Consider the following 25,393-nt stretch of genomic DNA (forward strand, 5'->3'; position numbering starts at 1 on the left):
AGTAGGAAGATGAAGAATTGGGGTGTCAGCAAGAAGGAAAGTGGGTAGTTTTAAGTTCTTTATTCCCTAGTCCTCTAGTTGGGAAATATACCTCAAAAGGCAGCTCTCCATGTTGTTAAATGGGATTCAATATATGTAGTAAAGATGTGGTAAGGACTGGTTCTTACAAGGTAACAAAGAAAAACAACAGATATATAGATAGCAGAGTCAATTCCATCTAAAGCATGTTTACCTACATGTAAAAAAATATAGTTTAAAAGGCATGATTTATCTTTGGTACAGAGAGGAAGAGGAATTTTACCTTTCTATTTAGTTTCAGAAAGTATTCTACTAATTTATGTGGTTTGATTTTTACTTTTCTTCCAAAATATAATTTCACTAACCACATCTTTCTATCTTATAGAATGAACCTGTACAAGAACTAATAACCCCAAGTTGTTTTTTTTTTTTTAATGCCATAATGATTTGGTATTTTTTTTACATGTTTTTATTTAAGTTTGATTTGCCAACACATAGTAACACCCAGTGCTCATCCCATCAACTGCCCTCCTCAGTGCCCATCAGCCAGTTACTCCATCCCTCAACCCCTGCCTTCCCTTCCCCAACCCTTTGTTTGTTTCCCAGAGTTAGGAGTCTCTCATGGTTTGTCACCCTCTCTAATTTTTCCTACTCAATTTCCCTCCTTTCCCTCATAATCCCTTTCACTATTTCTTATATTCCACGTATGAGTGAAACCATACGATGATTGTCCTTCTCCAAATGACTTATTTCACTCAGCATAATACCCTCCAGTTCCATCCACATCGAAGCAAATGGTGGGTATTCATCGTTTCTAATGGCTGAGTAATATTCCATTGTATATATAGACCACATCTTCTTTATCCATTCATCTGTCGAAGGACATAGAGGCTCCTTCCACAGTTTGGCTATTGTGGACATTGCTGCTATAAACATTGGGGTGCAGGTGTCCCAGTGTTTCACTGCATCTGTATCTTTGGGGTAAATCCCCAGCAGTGCAATTGCTGGGTCATAGGGTAGCTCTATTTTTAACTCTTGGAGAACTTCCACATTGTTTTCAAGAGTTGCTGTACCAGTTCACATTCCCACCAACAGTGCAAGAGGGTTCCCCTTTCTCCACATCCTCTGCAACATTTGTTGTTTCCTGTCAATTTTCACCATTTCACTGTGTGAGGTGGTATCTCATTGTGGTTTTGATTTGTATTTCCCTGATGGCAAGTGTTGCAGAGCATTTTCTCATGTGCTTTTTGGCCATATGTATGTCTTCTTTGGTGAAATTTTTGTTCATGTCTTCTGCCCATTTCATGATTGGATTGATTCTTGGGTGTTGAGTTGGTAAGTTCTTTATACATCTTGGACACTAGCCCTTTTTCTGATATGTCATTTGCAAATATCTTCTCCCATTCTGTAGGTTGTCTTTTAGTTTTGTTGACTGTTTCTTTGGCTGTGCAGAAGCTTTTTACCTTGATTAAGTCCCAATCATTCATTTTTGCTTTTGTTTCCCTTGTCTTCATAGATGTATCTTGCAAGAAGTTACTGTAGCCAAGTTCAAAAAGGTTGCTGCCTGTGTTCTCCTCTAGGATAATAACTTTTAAGACTGGAAACCCAAGTCTTAAGAGAAAAAGCAGTAAAATGCAATTAACTATTTATATCTTTCTTTTTTTTTTCAGTTTTTTCCTTGGGTTGGATGGTTTAAAAGCAAAAAGCTTTGGGCAACTCAGGTGGCTCAGTGGCTTAGCGCCACCTTCAGTCCCAGGTGTGGTCCTGAAGAACGGAGATTGAGTCCCGCGTCAGACTCCCTGCATGGAATGGAGCCTGCTTCTCCCTCTGCCTGTGTCTGTGCCTCTCTCTGTGTTTGTCTCTCATGTATAAATAAATAAAATTAAAAATAAATAAAAATATAAAAATAAATAAAAGCAAAAAGCTTTGAGAAATTATGGGCCACAATTATGCACCACAGGATATACTTTAAATATAACCAAAAAAATACAATAGACAAATGTAAAAACTAGGAGAAAATTGGCACATTCCACCTACTGGGCAAAAAAAAAAATTTTTAAGGATGTAATAAAACATGTTAGTTTTATTTATTTTTTATTTAAGTTTTTCATTTTAATTCTAGTATAGTTGACAGCGTTATATCAGTTTCAAGTATACAATATAGTGATGAAAATTATTCTCTTATTTAAATATCGCAAAGGTCAACTCTAGAACTAATGAAGTCCAGCATCTCAATTAGGTAGAATGACTCAAAGTAGTAAATAAGGCTATGTAAATATATCATGCAAATTTGGATTATATAAATGCCCTTTTCTCCCTCCTACAGCATCCATTTTTAATCATTTTACTATTCACTAGAACTTCTATCACAGAGGCAAAGTAAGGGGAAAACTTAAAATTCAATCCCTTTCCAATGTTGATTCTTGATTTCATACAAGGCTATTATAAACTACTCAGATTCTTTTTTTTTTTTTTTTTAAGTAGGCTCCACGCCCAGTATGAAGCCCAACATGAGGCCGGGACTCACGACCCTAAGATCAAAACCTGAGCTGAGATCAGAGTTGGACCCTTGGGGCACCTAGGTGGCTCAGTGGCTGAGCTGCCTTTGGCTCAGGTCATGATCCTGGGTCCTGTGATTGAGTCCTGAGTCCCATATCAGGCTCCTGGGAGGGAGCCTACTTCTCCCTCTGCTCATGTCTCTGCCTCTCTCTGTCTCCCATAAATGAATAAATAAAATCTTAAAAAAAAAATTAAAAAAAAAAAAAGTCGGATCCTTAACCCACTGAGCCACTCCAGGTACCCTCAAATTCTTTTTTAGTCTAATCCAAAAAGCCCCCCCACCTTTTTCTTTTATTCATGACAGACACACACACAGAGAGAGAGAGAGGCAGAGACACAGGCAGAGGGAGAAGCAGGCTCCATGCAAGGAGCTCGACATGGGACTCGATCCCGGGTCTCCAGGATCACATCCTGGGCTGAAGGCAGTGCCAAACCACTGGGCCACTGGGGATGCCCATCAAAAAGCCCCTTTTCAATATGCTGCACTCTACATTCTAGAATTGCAATACAACACTATATTTTACTGAGATATCATGTTTAAAATTGATTTTAGAAATGCTAATTCCTAGATTTGAAAATATAGCTTAACTAATATTCCATCTAGGAAATTTAAATCACTAATATGACCAAGTTAAGTCAATAATTCACAGTTCCAGAAAATCCTGTATAAGTACTTCCTCAGGAATCTTAAGTAACAAAAATAAGACTGCCAATAACACCAAATAATCATAACAAACTTTAAAAGAACATAATGCTTAACTAATATTTGCTGCTGATCAAGTTGGCTAAGAGCACAATGGTGGAAAGGAAAACATAAAGAATCACATTCAAAAAGATCTGAACATCTATGATGAACTAAATCTAATTCCAGAAATGACAGAAATAAAATCAAAGCTCTGCACTTAAATGTGAAAAAAACAAATCAAGAAAAATCAACTGCATGAATACTGAAAGGGAGGTAACATGTCATAAATAACTGTCAGTCCTATAGGAATGCAGAACCAATGACCAGTGTACTTTGATTTAAAAGTAAAAAGTTTAAAAATGAAATTAAAAGTGAAAAGCTTAGAAAAGAGAAAAAAAAAATTTAAAAAAAGTGAAAAGCTTAATTAGGTTTTTTTTAAGTTTTATTTTTTTTTAGTAATCTCTATACCCAATGAGTGGCTCAAATTTACCATCCTGAAAAATCAAAAGTTACATGCTCTTCCGACTGAGTCAGCTAGCCAACTGGCCAAGTAAAAAGCAAAAAATATATATGATAGGAAAGGTTTTTTTTTAACAATGATAGCTGTCCAAAAATGAAACAAGCAGCTTGAAAATGGGGTTCTTCTCTAACAGGTTCAAAAAGAAAACTGAACAACTACTTGAAAGAATATTTTTAATTTTTTTTAATTTATTTATGATAGTCACAGAGAGAGAGAGGCAGAGACACAGGCGGAGGGAGAAGCAGGCTCCATGCACCGGGAGCCTGATGTGGGATTCGATCCCGGGTCTCCAGGATCGCGCCCTGGGCCAAAGGCAGGCACCAAACCGCTGCGCCACCCAGGGATCCCGAAAGAATATTTTTAAAGTGTAGAACAGATGACTAATTTTTAAAGTGTCTACTAAATTCAATTTTGGAAATATATTATGTGCTAAACTAATATAAATCCTGAAAATACAAAAGAAGAGTTGGTTTCCCAACACATTAATGTTTCCATAATTCCCAAGTTACCCAGGATCATCAGTTTTGAGGTGTTTCTTTGTTATTTAGTAAAATGGATAGGCCTTCCCATCCTTTACAAGTGACTCCCAGTAGAAGTTGAAGGGCATAAAAAACATCTCTTCCTCACTTTCTACTTAGAGTAAAATGCAAGTACTCCAGCCATAAGACCCTTTAAGATCTGACCTCTGCCAGCCTCTCAGATTTCATCTCCTCCCACTTTCCAAGGTCTTCCTACTCTTCCAGGGACCTGTCAATTTCACTCATTATCCCTGTTCCTTTCCTCTACTTGGAATGCTCTCACCCAGCTCAATGGCTAACCTTTTGTCATTCCTCTTGTGTATTAAATCACCCCTACCCCACTCCCAAAGATCATCGCTGACCATCCTATTAAAGTTTCCACCTCTTACTGTTTGAACCATTTACCTTAATTATTTTCACTATCAGAAATTATCTTTTTACACAACACAGAACAATCTCACAAATACTTAGTAAAAAAAAAAAAACCCTAGATAGGGGCACCTGGGTGGCTGTCAGTTGGGCATCTACCTTTAACTCAGGTCATGATCTCAGTGTCCTGGCGTCAAGCCCTGCCATCAGGCTCTCTGCTTAGCAGCGAGTCTGCTTCTCCCTTTCCTTCTGTGATCTCTCTTGCTATCTCTCTCCCTCATAAATAAATAAATAAATAAATAAATAAATAAATAAATAAATAAATAAATAAAATCTTTTTTAAAAATAAAAACAAAGAAAAAGCTAGATACTAGGGGTGCTAGGCTGGTTCAGTTGGTGGAGTTTCTGACTCTTGATCTCAGGGTTGTGAGTTCAAGTCCCAAGTTGAGTGTAAAGGTTACTTAAAAACAAAACCTTAAAAAAATAAACAAAAAGCAGGCTAGACACCAAAAAATACATATTATATGGTTCCTTTTATGAAAGGCTCATAAATAGATAAAAATAATATATGGTTAGAAATCAATAAAAAGGGATGCCTGGGTGGCTTAGAGGTTGAGTGGCTGCCTTTCGCTCAGGTCGTGATCCTGGTGTCCTGGGATTGAGTTCCGCATTGGGCTCCCTGCATGGAGCCTGCTTCTCCCTCTGCCTATGTCTCTGCCTCTCTCTGTGTGTCTCTCATGAATAAATAAATAAAATCTTAAAAAAAAAAATTCAATAGAGGTTACCTTTGGGGAGAAGAAGGAATGGTGACTGGGAGAGGTCTCCAGGGAGGCTTTCTAAGAAGCTGTAAATGTTCTGGGGCTTTGCAGGGGGGGTGGGGGGGGTGGTCTTGTTTTTAAGAGAGAGAGGGGAGGGAGGGGCAGAGGGGGAGGGAGGGGCAGAGGAAGAGGGAGAAAGAGAGAATCTTTGACAGGCTCCATGCCCAGTAGGGAGCCCCAAGCTGGGCTCCATCTCAAGACCTTGAGGTCATGACCTGATCAAGAGTCCTTGTCTTAAAGGCCTGGGCCATCGAGGCATCCCCAAAGTTGTTTTTTGATTTGAGTGGTGGTTAAAAGACGCGTTTACTTTACGATAAATCAGCAAGTTACAAATTATGATTGCTGTATTTTCTTGTACATATGTTATATTCCAATAAAAAGGCATAAAAGGAAATTACATTAAAAAAATGAAATTATATTTCTTTGACAACTAGAATATAAATTTCGTGCAAGCCAGACAGGATTCTCTCGCCTTTGCCCCTAGGTCTATTCCCTGCACTTAGACCAACGTGGCAGAAAGCAAAGTACTAAAACACTTGCCGAATGGAGATCTTCCTGTGTATGAAGAAGGCAAGTAATTTTAGGGTCCTTTGTGGCTAATTATAAGGCTTAACGGATCTCTTCTTGAACAGTAAGAAGGGCTCTGTATTACTTTTTCCATCTGCAAAGCAAAGCACAGTAACTTTCTAACCGACCCACACGACACGAAGTCTTCACGCAGGTGGCAGGTTAAGTTTTCCCTCCTACTTTGCCCTAAGATGAGTACACTTCGGTCAAAACCAAATATAAAACAAAACCTCGGCGGTTCGCTTCGGAACAAATTCCAGGGCCGAATTTGTCTTTTTGAGTCTGAAAGGTCCGTCCCCCAAAGTGGGCACGACATCCAGTGAGTGCGGCTGTCCCCGAGGAGCACGTCTGGCATAAGGGGTTGGGGGGCGTCCTAACGCTTCTCCTCGGCTCCTGCAGCACCCAGACCCTCCAGACCGCAGGCTCAAGGGCGCCAAGGAAGCCCAGGCCGCTGCCAAGCCAACGCGCCCCGCCCCCACCCCCCAGCGAGCCAGCAGGCTGACCCGGGGAGGCCCCGCCAGCTGCCCCTCCTCTCACACCTGGAGCGGGGGAGGGAGCCCGGCTGCCACCTGCGCGCGCGATCGCTGCGCGTCGCGAGTCCCCCTCCGCTGCGCTCCCCTCCGCTGCCCACCCTGGCCCCGCAGTCCGAAGGCCCCAGGCTCCCCGCCTCTTACCCCTCAGCCCGTGCCACGGCGGGATTCGCGCCCGCAGCTCTCCCAGGACGGCGCCTGCGCGCTCGCCCCCGCGGCGGAGCGCTTCCCTCGCGCCTTCCGCTTCCGCGTGCGCGCGCGCGCGTGCCGGGCGCCGGAGCGAGCCCGTCGGGCGTGAGGGGCGGGGCCGGGGAAAGGCGCGGAGACGAGGCGGCGGGCTTAGGAGGCGGAGCGGCCGGCGCTGGAACCCGAGAGGCCTCCGGTCCCGGGTTAGGCCGGGGGCAGGTGGAAAGCCCCTTGCTCTTCTTTCCCGGGATGATGGCCAAATCCTGAGCGGCTGCTTAGTCCACGGATTCCTGTCAGGGGCGCGTCCCGGCTCCCTTCACAGAGTGGAGAACCCTTGGCTGATCCTCGCCACCGGGCAGTGGGTCTTCCTCAGTGCCCGTCAGGAGCCAGGAAGCCAACCTGCTTCGCCCTCTTCAAGCCTCATGCCTGCGAAGAAGAATGTACTAAGGCTGGTAAGTCACTTCATGCAAGAAACATTAAGCGTCCGACCACTTTTGAGAGCCTGTGGGTTGTGCGGAAGAACAGGCCTGCCTGCCCTCAAGTAGCCACTACCCCTCTCCTGTCGGACGGCTTGGATCACCTCTTCCCAAACTTGCCCGAAATAACTACCTTCCCTCCTTTGTTCAGAGAATACACACATTTCTGCCTGCTGAATCCTGCCCTTCTCTATAAACCAGCCCCTCTGATTCATAATCCATAAGTACCTGCAAATATTGGACTATGGCTTCATACTAAGTGGGTCTGCACAACTCTCTGGATCTACTTTTCTTCATCTGTGAATTGAGTGGTAAGTCTAGGTAAACTTCCAGATCTAAAAACTTTATTGTATATTTAAAAGACTGTCAAGGGGTACTTGGGTGGCTCAGTCTTTTATTTATTTATTTTTTAATATTTTATTTACTTATTCATGAGAGACACAGAGGAAGAGACACAGGCAGAGGGAGAAGCAGGCTCCATGCAGCAAGCCCGACGCGGGACTCGATCCCAGGTCTCCAGGATCTGGCCCCTGGGCTGAAGGTAGCGCTAAACCGCTGAGCCACCCGGGCTGCCCGGCTCAGTCTTTTAAACATCTGCCTTCAGCTCAGATCATGATCCCAGGGTCCTGGGATCCAGCCCCATTTGGGCTCCCCCACTCAGCAAGGAGCCTGCTCCTCCCTCTCCCCGACCCCCACCGACCTCCCCCCCCTCTTGTTCTCTCTTTCAAGTAAATAGATAAAACCTTTTAAAAAAAAATAAAATGAATGAAAAATAAAAGACTGTCAAAACTAGAAATATGGAGAAATGTGACCAAGTCCCTGCCCTCAAGAGATTTTTCATTGGAAAGACATTTTCATGCATAAAAAGATAGAAAGCAAAAAAAAAAAAAAGATAGCAATAGAAGGGAGTACATGCTAAATGTCAGATTATTGATATATGCATTGAGTACTGTAGTTGAGAGAAGAAATTAAAACTAAATTAAAAGCTATCAGGAAATGCTTTCCCTGGAGCAGTCAGCTGAGCTTTGAAGGAAAGCCTAGAGGATGGGAAAACTCCAGGCCAAGGAAATGGTTAAAGCCAAAGTGTGGCAGCTAAAAAGTGCAGAACATTTCCTGCAGTTCCAGATGGTAGGTGACAAAACTGGAAAGGAATAATTGGGGAAGAGCCCTGAATGTGGTGGCCGTGGCATTTGGAATTTATTCAATGATCAGTAAGGAGCCATTAAATGACTTTTAGCAGGGAGTCAAGTGTACAGTACAATGTTAGAGAAAATTTAAAGTGGTGATAACCACTTTATCAGATGAATCAGAGAAAGAGATAGAAATCATTATAGTAGTCCATGCATGATTAGACAAAGGCCTGGACTGAGATGGTAATAGTGGAACCAGAAAAGAAAAAAACCAATGCAACAGGAAGAATGGACAGGTCCTGGTAAACAGATATGTAGAAGTGAAACAAAGGAGAGGGTAAAATCATGGAAAGCTCCCAAGGTTTCATGTTGAATTACTAGAAAATCTGGGATGCCTTGGTGGCTCAGTGGTTGAGTGTCAGCCTTTGGCTCAGGTCATGATCGCCGGGTCCCAGGATCGAGTCCCACATCAAGCTCCCTGCAGGAAGCCTGCTTCTCCTTCTGTCTATGTCTCTGCCTCTGTGTGTCTCTCATGAATAAATATATAAAATCTTAAAAAAAAAAAAAAAAGAATTACTAGAAAATCTGAAAGATCTAGGGAAGCTAAAGGAGAAGCTGGCTTGGAGGGCAAGACAATGCACTGTATTGAGTTTGAGGTGACAGCAAGACAACAAATTAGTAATCTGTAGATACCAGTTATGAATCAGAGCCTAGAAGAACAATTGGGGTTGAAAATAGAGATATGAAAGTCTTTCATTTGGCTGAAGAATAAGGGAGACAGTTCAGTGAGATAATAGACAACCATACTTCAATAAACCCATATTTAAGGTCAAAAGGAAAAAGACAAGATGATGAAGGATATTTCATGGTTACAAGTATAGGGGAGAATCCAGTACATTGCAAGATACAAATATTAAGCATCTTGTGGACTATGTTTGACACACTAAAAATCATCATGTTTTATTGAATTTTATTGGCTCCATCAATTGTAAGAAGCACCTACAAGTAAGAAAGCTCCCATTTAAACCAGTTATCACTGTAAAATATAATTTCAGAAATATTAATATATGAGAAATACACATCTTCAAATGATGAGATTGGTATAAGCCTCTCTCCTTTCTGCCTAGCTTCTGGCAGAGAATTAACACATTTTTTACTTAAAATGTTCATTGAATAAATAGTAGAAGGGACTTCATAGCCTCTAATTCATAGCTGAACAGCCCCACCACTACATCTACATCCTACTTCTGTTCTTTCCCTCTAGTAGATACTATCGTTGCTGAAAGCCCAGTGCCTGTACATAACAGATTCTCAGTAAATGCATTTTGAATGAGGTCATTAGGGTAAGCCCTCATCCAATCTGACTGTGTCCTTATAAGAAAAGGAATTTGGTCACAGATGTGCCGATACACAGAGGAGAGACCATGTGAAGACACAGGGAGAAGATGGCCGTCTACAGCCAAGGAAATAGGTCTCTGAAGAAACCAACCCTGCTGACACCTTGATCTTGGACATCTGACCTCCAGAAGTGTACCAAAATAAATTTTTGTTGTTTAAGTCATCCTATCTGTGGTATTTTGTATGGCAGCCCTAATAAACCAATACATACCTTATGAAAGGTACCCTCAATACTCAATGCACTAGGCAAACCTCTTCATATAGATCATAGTTTTATGGTAGTTTCTAGCTCTTTCCCAAGATTACTAAGAAACTAAGGAAAACCTTTTCTATCTTGAGCCCAGAGCCTTCCAGAGCCTTCCTGAATCTATGTGAAAATCATTCATCTGACTATGGCTACTCTTTAGCTATAAATGAAATAGAATCATTTTTCCCATCTGTACATCTTCCTAATTTGATCCTTGTATGTCATTTTCCTTCATTCTGCAATCTCCAAGTTTCATTATACTCTTGCCCTCTCCAAGGAATAAGCCCACCTAAGTAGGATAGAGTTAGAGTTAACCCCCACATTTCCAAGTTTCATGATAGCCATTAGCAGAATAGTTTCTTTTATATACTAAAAATCTGGGCAGCCCCAATGGCCCAGCAGTTTAGCGCCGCCTTCAGCCCAGGCATGATCCTGGAAACCCCGGATCAAGTACAGCGTTGGGCTCCCTGCATGGAGCCTGTTTCTCCCTCTGCCTGTGTCTCTGCCTCTCTCTCTCTTTGTGTCTCTCATGAATAAATAAAATCTTTAAGAAAAAAATCTTTCATATCCAATCCAGTTGATCCAGACAATAACTCAGAATCGTAGAACAGGTATTATGATCCCTTTCTGATATACAAGAAAACTTGAGAGCAACATTTCCCAAAGCATGCTCTATAGAACTCTCATTCAGTGAAATAAATATTGTAAAAATATATATATATGAATAAATTTATATATTTTCACATATATTTATATGAAAAAATATATATTTATATATGAAGACAGTCTTGTTGCAGAGATAGATAAATTTGGTAACAATTGACTCTAGGGATGCCTGGGTGGCTCAGCAGTTAAGCATCTGCCTTCAGCCCAGGGCATGATCCTGGAGTCCCACCTCGGGCTCTCTGCATGGGGCCTGCTTCTCCCTCTGTGCCTATGTCTCTGCCTCTCTGTGTGTGTCTCTCATGAATAAATAAATAAAAATCTTTTCTTTTAAAAAATTGACTCTACTAACGTAAAAAGGATTCCTTACTCCAAGTCTTTTTAGAGCCTTTTATGTGTTATGTATATCATGATTCTCCAAGAGAATATGGCATTTTCAGACTTATTTGACCATCGTATCCTATCCCCACATTCAACCGCACCTCCCACTTCCCATCTTACAGAGTGATCCATGAAACACATAGTTGGAAATACTGGTTTGAGACATTGTGTGATTTCACACAATGAGAGCAAATAAATGTCAGAATTATGATTAAACATGGATCTTATTTTAATTCATTTTCAGGTCCATAGAAAAGAAGCTCAGAAACATAGAGATTGCATACCAAAAAACGCCAAACCATTGACATGAGGACTGTCCTTAGTAAAACTATGAACTTTGAAAGTTAATTATAAAATAAAACTAAGTGGAAAAAAAGCAATCCCTAAAAATCAGAAATAAATTAAAAAAAAAAAAAAACCTGAAATGTGGGATCCCTGGGTGGCGCAGCGGTTTAGCGCCTGCCTTTGGCCCAGGGCGTGATCCTGGAGACCCGGGATCAAATCCCACGTCGGGCTCCCGGTGCATGGAGCCTGCTTCTCCCTCTGCCTATGTCTCTGCCTCTCTCTCTCTCTCTCTCTCTCTCCTCTCTCTGTGTGTGACTATCATAAATAAATAAATAAATAAATAAATAAATAAATAAATAAATAAATAAATAAATAAATAAATAAATAAATAAATAGAAAATGTATGTGACAAGAAGATGCATTTAAAAAAAAAAAAAAAACCTGAAATGTGTATCCAGTTGGTGGCTCAACTATAAAGAAAATAACTCTGCCAAGTGATTTTAAAACAGGGTAATTTGGGACGCCTGGGTGGCTCAGTGGCTGAGTGGCTGCCTTTGATTTAGGCGTGGTCCCGGAGTCCTGGGATGGACTCTCCCGCATAGGGCTTCCTGCATGGAGCCTGCTTTTCCCTCTGCCTGTGTCTGCCTCTGCCTCTCTCTCTCTCTCTCTCTCTCTCTCTCTCTCTGTCGTGAATAAATAAAATATTTTGAAAAGATGCTTTAGAAACCTTTTTAAAAAAATACATGGTAATATGACAGTAAATTCCTACTACAATATAACCTAATGAAAAAGATCTGTTTAAAAAAATAAAATGAGGGACACCTGGGTGGCTCAGCGGTTTAGCGCCTGCCTTCCGCCCAGGGCGTGATCCTGGAAGCAGGAAGCCTGCTTCTCTCTACCTATGTCTCTGCCTCTCTCTCTCTCTCTCTCATGAATAAATAAATAAAATCTTTATTTTTTTTTAATTTTTATTTATTTATTTATGATAGTCACAGAGAGAGAGAGAGGCAGAGACACAGGCAGAGGGAGAAGCAGGCCCCATGCACCGGGAGCCCAACGTGGGATTCGATCCCGGGTCTCCAGGATCGCACCCTGGGCCAAAGGCAGGCACCAAACCGCTGCGCCACCCAGGGATCCCTAAATAAAATCTTTAAATAAATAAATGAATGAATAAAATAACTGCTATTAGTAAATGTGTTGTTGGTATTAGGACTAGTGCTGTATGTGTAAAGTGGGATAAAGAAAATGAAGGTTTATATGATAATTCAAATTGTATCATGCTGGTGTTTTGATATCAAGATTCTTGGTATGAGAAATGAGTTAAGATGTAAAATGGAAGTTAAATATCAGTATAAACTCATGATTTGGGCAGCCCAGGTGGGTCAGCGGTTTAGCACCACCTTCAACCCAGGGCGTGATCCTGAAGACCTGGGATTGAGTCCCACATCAGGCTCCCTTCATGGAGCCTGCTTCTCCCTCTGCCTGTGTCTCTGCCTCTCTTTCTGTGTCTCTCATAAATAGATAAATAAAATATTTTTAAAAATAAAATAAACTCATGATTTATTTTACTGAATTATGGAAGGGAGGAAAGAGAAGGGAGAGAGGAAGGGAGGAAATAGAAAACATACTGCCTAGCTTTTTTTACTGAGAGGACTTAAAACAAAGATGAACTCAGTAATAATGAGCATCCTTAGCACACAGATTGTGTCTTGAAATACAATCCTATTATAAGGAACCAAGGATCCTGGGAGAAATAGCTAACTTGTTACAAGTCTGGAAAAAAAATAAATATACAAAAATCTGGGACATTTTATTTTACTATCAAGGAAACTATCAAAAACTATAGCCAATGTCAAAAAGTCTCAGGAGCCAACTTGAAGAAACTCCTACTGGCCATAAATGAGACACATTGAGCATCAGTAAGCATAATAACCAATGGATTGAAACACATCAAATTTGAATTGTCTGTGGAATCGTTGCATTCTCCATGAGCTCATAATGATATTAAAAAATCACCAATGGAGGAAGCTAGTAAACCACTTATTTCGAAAACTGGTAAATAAAGAATCAGTTATTCTGCCTTTGTTATACAAATTATTCCACTGGGTAGCCAAATAGTTTTTACATACACATACACAGTCACCCTTGTTTCAAACCACTGAACAGCCTTATAGATGAGACTAATTGCTTTTGGGACTTCAGAAACTTACCTCATATTTGAATGGGACCAAAGTGGAATCAACCCTAACTACATCATTTTCTACTGTGAACAGAGTGATTTAAATGTCTTTATTGCGGGGCAGCCCAGGTGGCTTAGCGGTTTAGCACCGCCTTCAGCCCAGGGCATGATCCTGGAGAGTCCTACGTTGGGCTCCCTGCATGGAGCCTGCTTCTCCCTCTGCCTGTGTCTCTCTTTCTCTCTCTGTGTGTGTCTCTAATAAATAAAATCTAAAAAAATAAATGTCTTTATTGCTTAAATGAAGCTAATTAAGGTAGTTTATAATTATTTATGGATATACTCATTTATTCAACAAATATTTATTGCATAAATAGCCTGCTCTTAAGGCATCTATAGACCAGGGGATCCCTGGGTGGCTAAGCGGTTTGGCGCCTGCCTTTGGCCTAGGGTGTGATATTGGAGTCCCGGGATTGAGTCCCGCATCGCACTCCCTGCATGGAGCCTGCTTCTCCCTCTGCCTGTGTCTCTGTCTCTCTCATAAATAAATAAATAAAATCTTAAAAAAAAAAAAAGTGAGTCTATAGACCAACATTATATATAGTCCAAGAGATAATAAATCATTATTATTTTTGCTGTCAATTTCAGATGCCACTTCTAATATTCTCATACAAATTCAAAATTTTCAACTGTATATATATAAAATCATACAAAATAATTTTGTTGATATGGACCATAAAAGAAATAATACATGTTCCCGCCACATAATTCAAACACTGTTGTAACAGAATCTAGGAACAATTCTAAGAAGTTCATATTTTTGTATCTTTATTTATATTGAGATGTAAATAAAACAAGAAATATATATATCTATAAAGGTCTACAGATACAATTTGGCATGGAAATCTAAGTTCTTTAAAATCATAAGATTTTACAACTCTGTTTTTAAGTTACTAAAATGGAAGATGGTGCTTATATCTTTACAGATAAAAAGAGTTCTTTAATGTGGCAATGCAATGTATTCATTGGTTCATGGTCCCCAAACCTCCAAGGAGTGTTACAAATTTACATCTCTCTCATCACCGGATTTTGAATTTAAATTTAAATATATGATATATGACATAACTTAATATATTTTGAAGAATTATAAACATCTATAATTTCCAATAATGAGTAACAATGTTGGGTCAGTGTTTAACTACATTTGTAAAGCCACTGTGATAACACAAATGCTACTTTATTACTTTATCTCCAGTGTCTTTCACAACTGAGTGGATTGTCACACTCTATTATGTGGCACACAGATCCATTGGCTAGAGCTATCAGGGTACTTATCTAAAACAGTCTTTGAAAATGAAAATTTGGGCTAAATATAAAGAAGGCAACCTGCCAGTAAGAGCTATTCAAACCAAAAAGTCTCCCCAAGGGAAATGGTAAGAACTCCATTTTAAAATAATATAAATCAAGATGGTAGAAGGTTCCAACTTGTAAATTTTACAGTAAATACATCAAGATTTAAAGTCAGATTTTTAAATAAATTTTTACTTATAGTAAAGGATGAAAGTCCATACCAGAGAAACAGGGTAAGTCACAAAATAAAGCCTTTGCTTTCTACACAATTCTTTGCTTTGGCTCACCAATTTTTTAAAAAGATTGCCAAACTAAAACAGAGCACTGAGTAGAAGGGTAAGACACAAAATATGTAAGGTGTGATTTTTTTTATCACCATTTTGTTTTACAGTGGGTTGGGGTTTGGTTTTAATAAGAAGGGAGATGGCAGATATTGTCAATAGCAGCACTCTGCCCCTGGGAACATGGATTAAAAAATCTAAATGAGATACCACATGTGCCCAATAATAGTAGCTACTACATATCACCTGAATGATTCTCATAAAATAAAGGAAGAACCTAGGTGCTTTGATGGTGTGAAGGAAAATAATCCTTCCTAGATATGCAGTGAAGACAGGTTTGGAAAAAACTCTATAAAAAGTTATTTTCTATAATTGATGGAGTTAGTTTTCTGGAATAAGACTACTGTTGAATCCACAGTGGCCAGTTAAGCCGGAGAAATAACCTCTAGGTGCCCTTTCTTTCCTAGGATTTCTTTCAGGATCTGGAGCAGGAGGCTAGGAGGAGGAAAACGTCTTAAATTATAGCACCCAAATTTGCAACCCAAGAATGTATATAAGAAAAAATAAAAACAACAAAAAGAATTTTTTTTCTAAAACCTCTACCCAGAACTGTAATAGACGATCATTGTGTTTACATTTCAAATACTGGAGCACTTATTCTTTATAATTGTTCTTAGGAAAGAATGGAACTATTGCATTACCGTAGGTATACATTTGGTCTGATTGGGAGGGTGGGGCCAGAGAGTACTAAATCCTATTCAAATAAATAAGAGGGACTAAGAAAAGTGTGAACAGTCATTCTCCAAAATATACCCCAGTGAAATGCAATTACAATTTATCACATACCCTGCATTTTCCTCTCCAGAGAATTCTGCAGAACATTGTAGTTTAAAAGAAATGCACCAAAGCTGGTATCTACATTCGGCCCTAATTTGACTCCTTGATTTGTTATCTGCTAGAAGCTTTCTGTGTATACTCTTTCCAAATGAATTTTCCTTAAAGGCATCAAGGAAGTAGAAAACCTTTCTCTAAAGGTTCCTTTTCTAATTTTTGCCTCTTTAAAAAATATTCAGTTCCTGGGCAGCCAGGGTTGCTCAGTGGTTTAGCGTCACCTTCCGTCCAGGGCGTGATCCTGGGTACCCGGAATCAAGTCCCATGTCGGGCTCCCTGCATGGAGCCTGTTTCTCCCTCTGCCTGTGTCTCTGCCTCTCTCTCTCTCTCTGTGTCTCTCATGAATAAATAAATATTTTAAAAAATGTATATTCAGTTCCTTTAAGCCATTGCACAATGGGGGATTTCATTGAATTCTGGGTTGCTTTTTTTCTGGTCCTTCCTTGGTGTTACTGATTTGATTGAACCCTGCCCCCCCACCCCAAGATTGTATTGGGTCCTGGGATTGGGATCTAAGATATCCAGATCAAATTTTGGAAAACGTTGTGTCTTAATAATGTTCTCTGCTTTCTCAGCACACTTATCTTACAATGAATTAATAAAGTTTTGGTAGTTGTTTAAATAGATTAAATGTCACACTTTAAATAGAAAGAGAAGGCTCTACCTAACTGACCTATTTTTCATCTGTGATTTAGAAAAAGGCAAGATTAGCATGGATATTGCATTTTCAAGGACCTCACCACTATTAAATAGACTGTTAAGTGCATTTTATGGCTGAAGAGTCTGTTCCCAGTTCAGTCTACAAGACGTGCTAAGTTCATCTCTACCTGCTACATTGAACATTCACTGACTAAAATACTTTCTGTGGATGTAATACCTATGCTCTGTATCTTTTAAGTACATAACTAAATATTTTAAGACTAGTAAAATGTAACTCAATAAAAGTCCCAAGAATATGTGTTGTCCCTCAAGAAAAATACAACGTTCATATTTATCCAATTATATATATATATATATATATCCTGTACTCCATTAGCACCTGCTTATTATAAGGTAACCAGACTTTGAAAAATAACAGGCACTCATAAAATGGGATTGAAAGTCTTGTTTAAACCAAAAAAGCAACAATAGCTGGTTAAAACTCCATCCTCACATCAGATCATCTTGTTGACAAGATCTGAATGCTGTGAAAAGAATGGCTTATGGGCTTATATTCTATGAACAAGATAGATATTTTACCATTCATTCTCACTGCATTATGGGCCAACTTCAGCATTTTGTTGTAGTTTAGGGAACTTCTGACTCACTATTTACCTTTTTTATTTAGGTGATTTTTGAACATAAAATATCCATGAATGAGCATGAAATAAAATCTTTAATTTAAAAGTTAAAGATAGGGATCCCTGGGTGGCGCAGCGGTTTGGCGCCTGCCTTTGGCCCAGGGCGCGATCCTGGAGACCCGGGATCGAATCCCACATCGCGCTCCCGGTGCATGGAGCCGGCTTCTTCCTCCGCCTGTGTCTCTGCCTTTCTCTCTCTCTCTGTGACTATCATAAATAAATAAAAATTTAAAAAAAAAAGTTAAAGATAGATAAATTAAGAAATTATTGTCCTGTATCTCCCTTGCTTTCATCAGAATTTATAATCTGGTGTGCTGTGTTAGCAAACACAAAATAAAGTAAGTCTGTTAAAGGAGAATTGTGTTAGAAGAGCTACTTACCTGCTTTTGCTTACTTGGCAGAGCAGAACTTTGATTTTAATTGTTTGGTAGACTAATTCAAATATCCATGCATAGTAATAATTAAAGGGATTCTTCAATTCAGAACTTTATGTACCAAAAAGACCTCCTTAGGGGAAAAAAAGATTATCTATCCTGAGGGTTCTAATACCCAGGACTATATCCTAAGCACTTAAACCTTTTAAATTCCCTAACTTTAACTTTCCATGAGGAAATCTTGCTAACTACTCTAAATATATATCTCTTTAAGTTCTTTTTTTCCCCTTTCCACTATAAATAATGATATTTACCTCTGTCTGGTTGTCATGATTATAATCATTCTTCGAGGGGGGGCGGGGCGGGAGGAGAAAGAGAATCTTAAGCAGGCCCCACACTCACCAGTGCAGAGCCAGACTTGGAGCTTGATCTTGTGACCCTGGGATCGTTACTTGAGCCAAAATCAAGAGTCAGCCGTTTAACCAACTGAGCCACCCAGGTACCCCTAAATATTAAGCTTCTTAAGAAGGAGGAGTGACTGACTCTTGACTTTGGCTCAGGTCATGATCTCAGGGTCATGAGATCAAGCTCCATATAAGGCTCCTCATTTAGCAGGGTGTCTGCTTGAGATTCTTTCTCCCTCTGTCCCTACCCTGGCTCCATGCACATGCACTCTCTCTAAAATAAATAAATAAAATCTTAAAAAAAAAAAAGAGGAAAATGAATGCTTTATTCTTTTCTATGTTCTTTATAATTTTCAGCATAATACTTTGAACTCGTAGGGTCACAATAAACATTTGCAGGATAACTTAAATATTAATTAACCAATCAATTAATAATCAAGATTATATTAATTAAAGACTAATCAGAACTGTTAAAGCGCTCCTAAATTCTCAGTGGGGGCAGCCCCAGTGGCGCAGCGGTTTGGCACTACCTGCAGCCCAGGGTGTGATCCTGGAAACCCGGGATCGAGTCCCACATTGGGCTCCCTGCATGGAGCCTTCTTCTCCCTCTGCCTGTGTCTCTGCCTTTGTGTGTGTATGTGTGTGTGTGTGTCTCTATGAATAAATAAATAAAATCCTTAAAAAAAAATTCTCAGTGGGATCAACAAGATAATTTAAATATACTTAGCAGTACATTTGGTTTGTAAAATCTCCCAAAAGGAAAAATCATCTAAAGCCATTTGAGCATTTTATAAAGCAATTTTGACCAAGTTATTTATGACTTGGTAAATTATTTATCCCACAGATATACTAAGACTAGGTTTCTTAAATAAATAAATACATAAATAAAAAATAAGCACTGAGACTAGACAACCTAGATAATTCAAATTCCCATTATAGGGGTGCCTGGGTAGCTTAGGAGGTTAAGTGTCTGCCCTCAGCTGGGGTCATGATCCTAGACTCCCTGGATCAAGCCCCACATTGGGCTTGGGACTCAGCAGGGAGTCTGCTTCTCCCTCGGCCCCTCACCCTGCTCGTGCTTTCTCTCTCTTGCTCTCTCTCTCTCTTAAATAAATTTTTTAAAAAGTTTTTTAATTCCCATTTTACTTTTCTCAGAATTGTTTGGATTCTTTCTTTAGTCTTTACCTTCATTTGGTTGAGGTGTACCTTCAACATTCTCAACTATGAGAGCAATTGGGCTACAAAGTTGTCAAGGTCTCTTGATCAAAGATCATTAATAAGCTTTGCTGGCAAAAGGAAATCTTACTGTGGAATTAAGAGCACAAGACTGGAAGTCAGAAGACCTGGTTCTATCCTAATGCTACCACTGAGTTAACTTACCCCAAAAACTTTACCTTTCTGACCTCAGTGTCCTTCCTATAAAATTAGAAGATTTTATATAAGACAATCTCCAATGTTTCACCCAATTCCTCTAAAGATTTTTAAAAAATAAAATTTAAGTAACCTTTACCCTAACACGGGGCTCGAACTTACAATCTCAAGATCAAGAGTCGTGTGCTCTTCCAGTTGAGACAACCAGGCACTCTCCACCCAATTCTTTTTTTTTTTTTTTTTTTTTCTCCACCCAATTCTTAAAATCCTATGAATTTATTACAAAAGCATTATTTTATTTAAGTAATCTTTTATTTGAAAAAGTAATGTATGAATGCGGTAAATTAAAAATGGCCACAAATTCTTTCTTTGCAACTCCTCCCAATAAGAGATGGAGTCTATTTCCTCAGTCCATGAATCTGCGCTAGCCTTGTGACTTACTTTGACTAACAAAATGCAGCAGAAATGTTATGTGAGTTCCTCTGGGAGTCTGAGCCTCAATAAGCTTTGCAACTTCAGCTCCTGGTCTTTTTGAACATAGGCATTGTATTAAGCTGAGGCTAACTGCTGGAGACAGATGTCTTTCATGACAGCCAGCATTAGTAGCTTAAGTGAGTTTCTCTTAAATTATCCAGTTCTTGTCTGGTCACCAGACAACTGCAACCACATGACCAAGAGAAGACCTTAGGAGAACTGCCCAGCTGAACCCAGCCCTAATTGCTGACCCTTAGAATTGTAACCAAATAAAATAGCTGTTTAGCCACTAAGTTTTGAGATGATTTGTTATACAGCAATAGATAACTGGCATAACATATCTGGTTAAAACATTTTTCAGAACAAGCAAAAAATATCTCTTCCTTCCTTCGAAAAACTTCATTCCCCAACCACAGAGACAAGAGGCATCATAATGGGAGCATATTATATCCAAAGCTCTCTGTCTTGCTTGATTCTCTTAATATAATATTAATTTACTGTATATCATCTATATAAATGGTCACAAAGTATTCCATTATATGGATATAGCATAATTTTTTTAAGCAGGCCCCTTCAAATGGACGTTTAGATGGTTTCTGCTTCTTTTTTTTTTTTATTATTTACAAAGATTGATGCAACGATCATCTTGGCACATATACATCTATGCATACGTGTTAGTGTATCTATAGGAGGTAGGTATGAGGATCAAGAATGGTGCTCCCCCACTCAGATATGTGGAGAATCCACTCCAACAAACTTCTTTCCAATAGCCAGAACTAGCAGGGAAATCCTATGGTCCAGCCAATCCCAATGAGGATCCCTACCAAAAGCAACTTAGTTTTTGCTTAGCTTTTTTGTCTCCCTGCCAAAGTCACTCTATGTTGTCCTCAGTGCTGTGTGTTCCTCCTGGTACACTAAAGCAGGCTTATGACCTTTCACCAAAAGCTATAAATGTCATATCCCTTGCCCAGATATCTAGCCTATGCCAAGAAATCTACCCAAGCTTTCTATGATCACCAATCTCACCATGACCTCTCACAGAGAGCCTACTCCCTAACAAGAGAGCTACCAAACAGGTAAATGCAGATTAAAAAATAATAATGCCTAGCTTTCTCTGTATTACATCCCTAAAAGAATACTCGATTTCACTCGTTCACTCCTCAATTTTAGCTCTCATCTTCTTTTGTGCTCTCCAGAGCCCTTTTTATGGCTGGAGTTTTTCAGCTTTCACTTCTTACACTTTTGGAGCGGCTCGGCCTTCTCCACATGGAAGAAGTGGCTTATAAAGAACACAAACCTCCTATGGCTCTGGTTCAAGGCATATGCCAGCATTCTCCAACCAAAGACTCTTAAATCCTCTCCATTGCCACTTTCCAAAAATACATGAACCCCCAATTATGAGAGACCCAATTTTTGAGTTACCTTACCATTCTGCCTCAGGCTGCTGAAGGTGAATAATACCCAGCATATAGGACCAAGACTTTCTCAGGGCCCTTTCTCCCAGATAAAAGGAAACTTCACTCACATATTCCCAGGTCCTACACCTCAGCATCACTCTTATGCTTTTTTTTTTTCTTTTTAAAGATTTTATTTATTTGTTCAGGAGAGACACACACAGAGAGAGGCAGAGACATAGGCAGAGGGAGAAGCAGGCTCCATGCAGGGAGCCCGATGTGGGACTCGATCCCGGGACTCCAGGGACACACCCTGGGCCAAAGGCAGGCACTCAGCAGCTGAGCCACCCAGGCATCCCTTATGCTTTCATTAATAATGAATTGAGCCCATCCACAAAACAAATAAGACTAGAAAGTAAGTTACCCTCCCACCCTCTCTTGTAGCTAGAAGTGGCCATTGTGTAAGAGTTCTAGTCAATAATGTATACGGGGAAGTCAGCTGGTAGGGTGGTTGTGAAAGTTTGTTCTTTCCTGACAAAAGGGGTGGATGCAGCATGCTCTGCCCTTTCATCCCCTACCTTTTCTCCCTACATTAAATATGAAAGTAATACCTGGAGCTCTGACAGCCATCTTGCAACCATGGGTGATGTATTAATTTTCTATTGCTAAATGACCACAAACTCAATGGTTTAAAAAACATACCTGTTATATTACAGATTTGGAGATCAGAACTTTTTATTTTTTTAATCTTTTTTTTAAGATTTTATTTATTTATTTGAAAGAGTGACAGAGCAAGCATGAACAAGGTGGTAGGGGGGATGGGCAGAGGGAGAGGGAGAAGCATTCATTCCCCCAATGAATGCAGGGTCCCCTCTGAGCAGGGACCCTGGGATCATGACCTGAGCTGAAGGCAGATGCTTAACCACCTGAGCCACCCAGGCACCCCTTCTCCAGCTTTTAGAGCCTGCCTTCATCCTTGGATCATGACTCCTTCCTCCATCTTCAAAATCAGCAGCATAATATCCTCAAATCTCTGTTTCCCTAACCTCTGCTTCCATCAATGCATTTCTTTCTTTGACTCTAACTCTCCTGCCTCCCTCTCATAGGGACCACATGATTACATTAGTCCCACCTGAATAAACCAGGGTAATCTCCCCATCTTAAGGTTCTAAACTAAATCTACAAAGTCCCTATTACAAGAAAAGACATATATATTAAATATATATATTAAATATATTCAGAGGTTCTAAGTATTCAGATATGGGGGGTGGGCTTTATTCTTTCTACCAAAACTAATATATTCATAATTACCAAAAGCTGAGGATGGTGAAATGAAAAGATGGGAAGAGCCCAGATGCTTGATGACATAGAATCACACTACCAGCCCTGACTGGCTACCTCAGATAATTAAATATCTTCATTGTTTAAGTCACCATTCATCATGTTTTCATTTCCTTGCAGCTAACCACATTCTAATTGGTACATTGCTTTCATTGTGAAAGATTTAACATGTTGGATGAAAGGAGATTTTGTTTTGGAAAGTGTTTTGTATGCTTTGGCCATAGTGAATTCCCTGGAACCACCATATTGTTTTGCCTTTGAGCAGTTGTTCTTCCTTTTTATGTTCTTTTTTACTTTCTACCCTCTCTCATGTGTACACCCTTACACCACCCCCATTCATGTGGCTAATTCATACTCTTCATTTTGATCTGTCCTCAGATGTCCCTGCCTGCCCAGAAGTCTTCTCCCTGACTTACCTCTGCTCACTAACATTCTGGCTAGGTATCCTGCCTTGGTGTTTCCATGGTAGCCTGACCCTCTCCAATCATACTATTTCTTTCATATTATGGACTCCTTGTCTTACTTTTGGCTGGATCTAGATGCTAAAGGATATCATCAGGAATCAGTTTCCTTCCACCCATCAGGTCTGTGGTTCTTACTCTTGGCTTTATTCCTGAGCACAGTCTTCCCACAAGGAACAAGATAGCTACCAGTACCTTTAGGCTTACCTTTTACCAACTTGGCAACCTCGATGGAAAGAGAGTCTCTCGGGGCATCTACGTGACTCAGTGGTTGAGCATCTGCCTTTGGCTCAGGTCGTGATCCCGGGGTCCTGGGATCGAGTCCCACATCAGGCTCCCTGCAGGGAGTCTCTCTTTCATGTTTGGTCCAGAAAGGCTGGCCTAGTTCTCATTGTCCTAAATTGGGCCAGGGCTGGGCCATATATGAATTTGTGGAGTAGAGATATGGGGTCAGCCCCAACAGAACCCCAAGAACTGAGAATGAGGGAGAGGAATTTTCACAAAGGAAAATTGAGACTTTGCTACTAGAAAATGAGCAAATAGATACTGGGCAGGCAAAAACTGAAAACCACTGGAGAAGATAATATGTATAATGTTCTTTTCTTGAGTATTTACTATGTTTCAGACACCAGGCTGAGCCATTATTTTATTCATTCAGAATTAGTTACTGAGGGATGCCTGGGTGGCTCAGCAGTTGGGTGTCTGCCTTTGGTTCAGGGCATGATCCCAGGATCCAGAATCAGGGATCAAGTCCAGCATCGGGTTCCCTGTGGGGAGCCTGCTTCTCCCTCTCCCTATGTCTCTTTGTTTATACTGAGGAAAAGACTAAGGCATGGTTAAAAGACTCATTCCAAATCACTAGTCTATGAGAGGCAAGGTTGCACCAATGGAGCAGGTCTTCCTTCTACTTCATCGTTCTGCTCAGTCATCAGGCACCTTTGTGTAGGCAAGATGGAGTAAGAAAACTTGGATAATGGTGCCTATGCTTTGGCAAATAAGTGCGAATCTAAGGGTTTTTCTCAGTCTTCAGTACTCATTAGTTAACAATCTGTCTTATCCTGCTTGGGTTGCTGTAAGAAAATACACAGGCTGAGTAGTTTAAACAACATAAATTTGTTTTTTCATAGCACTGAAGACTAGAAGTCCAGATCAGGGTCTGGCAGGGTAGTTCCTGGTGAGAACTTTCTTCCGGGTTTGTAGATGGCTATCTTCTATGTCCTTAGATGACCTTTCCTCAAGCATGTGTGTATGTGTGTCTGTGCGAGGGTTGAGGGTAGACATGGAATGAATCTGTTGCCTCTTTCTCTTCTTACAAGGTGACCAGTCCTAATTGAGTAGTAGCCCACCCTTATCACCTCATTTAACTTTATCTCCTAAAGACCCTATCTCCAAATACAGTCACATTGGGGGTTAGTACTTTAACATATGAGTTTTGAGGGGGACACAATTCAGTCCACAGGACAGTCCTATTAAAAGTGAGGGGAAGAAACAATGTGTCATCTCAGAAAACATTCTAACCTACCTCCCAAACTCTTTGTGAAGACTTAATTATGAAAATAATTAACTATGGGGAAACTCTTAAGTTTTCATTAGGGCAAAAGAACTCGCAAATCACCTAATAATTCTTGAGTTCTACTATGTGTGCCAGGCACTATTATAAGCACCTTACATGTATTAACTAATTTCATCCTCATATCACATCAGATACTATTTTAATTCTTATTTTATAGACGAAGGAATAGAACCTGTCCAATATCACACAACTAGTAAGGGGCAAGTCTAGGATTCAAACCCAGATAGTCTGGCTCCAGAGCTTGTGCTCTTAACCACAGCTCCATATTACTTATTATAGTTATTTCCAATTTTCTGTGGCAAATAAACAGAGTTATATGAAACAATTGGAAAATAATATATATTTATACAGCTTATTCATGTAAGCAGTTTAGAATAATAATTTTTAAATTAAAACACAAAAATAGAAGCAATTGCCGATGCCTGAGTGGCTCAATTGGAAGACCACACAACTCTTGATCTCAGAGTCATGAGTTTAGCCCCATGTTGGGTTCAGAGACAAATGAATAAATAAATATAAGTTTTTTTTTTTTTAATGGAAACAATTGAACACTACAGCCAACTCAAGCTAGTAATGCATGAAAAAATTATCCCTCCTAAAACTTTGGGGAGTT

General features: G+C 39.9%; 2 protein-coding genes across 3 annotated transcripts in view; one reads left to right on the forward strand and one right to left on the reverse strand.

Moving 5' to 3' along the window:
• Positions 1-6,849, reverse strand: part of ALG6 (ALG6 alpha-1,3-glucosyltransferase) — a 67,977-nt gene extending 61,128 nt beyond the window's left edge. Inside the window, exon 1 of one of the 2 annotated variants that reach the window (XM_041771725.1) lies at positions 6,729-6,849. The gene's annotated coding sequence lies outside the window, so the exon portion shown is untranslated. The remainder of the gene's footprint in view (positions 1-6,728) is intronic. The other variant, XM_041771726.1, reaches the window with a different exon arrangement.
• Positions 6,246-9,937, forward strand: LOC121500926. Its single transcript, XM_041773022.1, has 3 exons — positions 6,246-6,373; positions 6,736-7,222; positions 9,775-9,937. The coding sequence occupies exons 1-3, from the start codon at positions 6,246-6,248 to the stop codon at positions 9,853-9,855; spliced, it is 696 nt and encodes a 231-aa protein (XP_041628956.1). The 3' UTR covers positions 9,856-9,937.
• Positions 9,938-25,393: the final 15,456 nt, after the last annotated feature.

The sequence above is a fragment of the Vulpes lagopus genome, chromosome 10 (genome assembly GCF_018345385.1).
Source record: "Vulpes lagopus strain Blue_001 chromosome 10, ASM1834538v1, whole genome shotgun sequence".
NCBI lineage: Eukaryota > Metazoa > Chordata > Mammalia > Carnivora > Canidae > Vulpes > Vulpes lagopus.

What these genes read in the sequence shown, in the direction of transcription:
- LOC121500926 (XM_041773022.1), top strand. Translation starts at nt 6,246, where the DNA reads ATGAGTACACTTCGGTCAAAACCAAATATAAAACAAAACCTCGGCGGT. An exon ending in CAAAGTGGGCACGACATCCA is followed by an intron (nt 6,374 to 6,735) that starts GTGAGTGCGGCT and finishes CTTACCCCTCAG; the next exon opens with CCCGTGCCACGGCGGGATTC. An exon ending in AGAAGAATGTACTAAGGCTG is followed by an intron (nt 7,223 to 9,774) that starts GTAAGTCACTTC and finishes ATTTGGTCACAG; the next exon opens with ATGTGCCGATACACAGAGGA.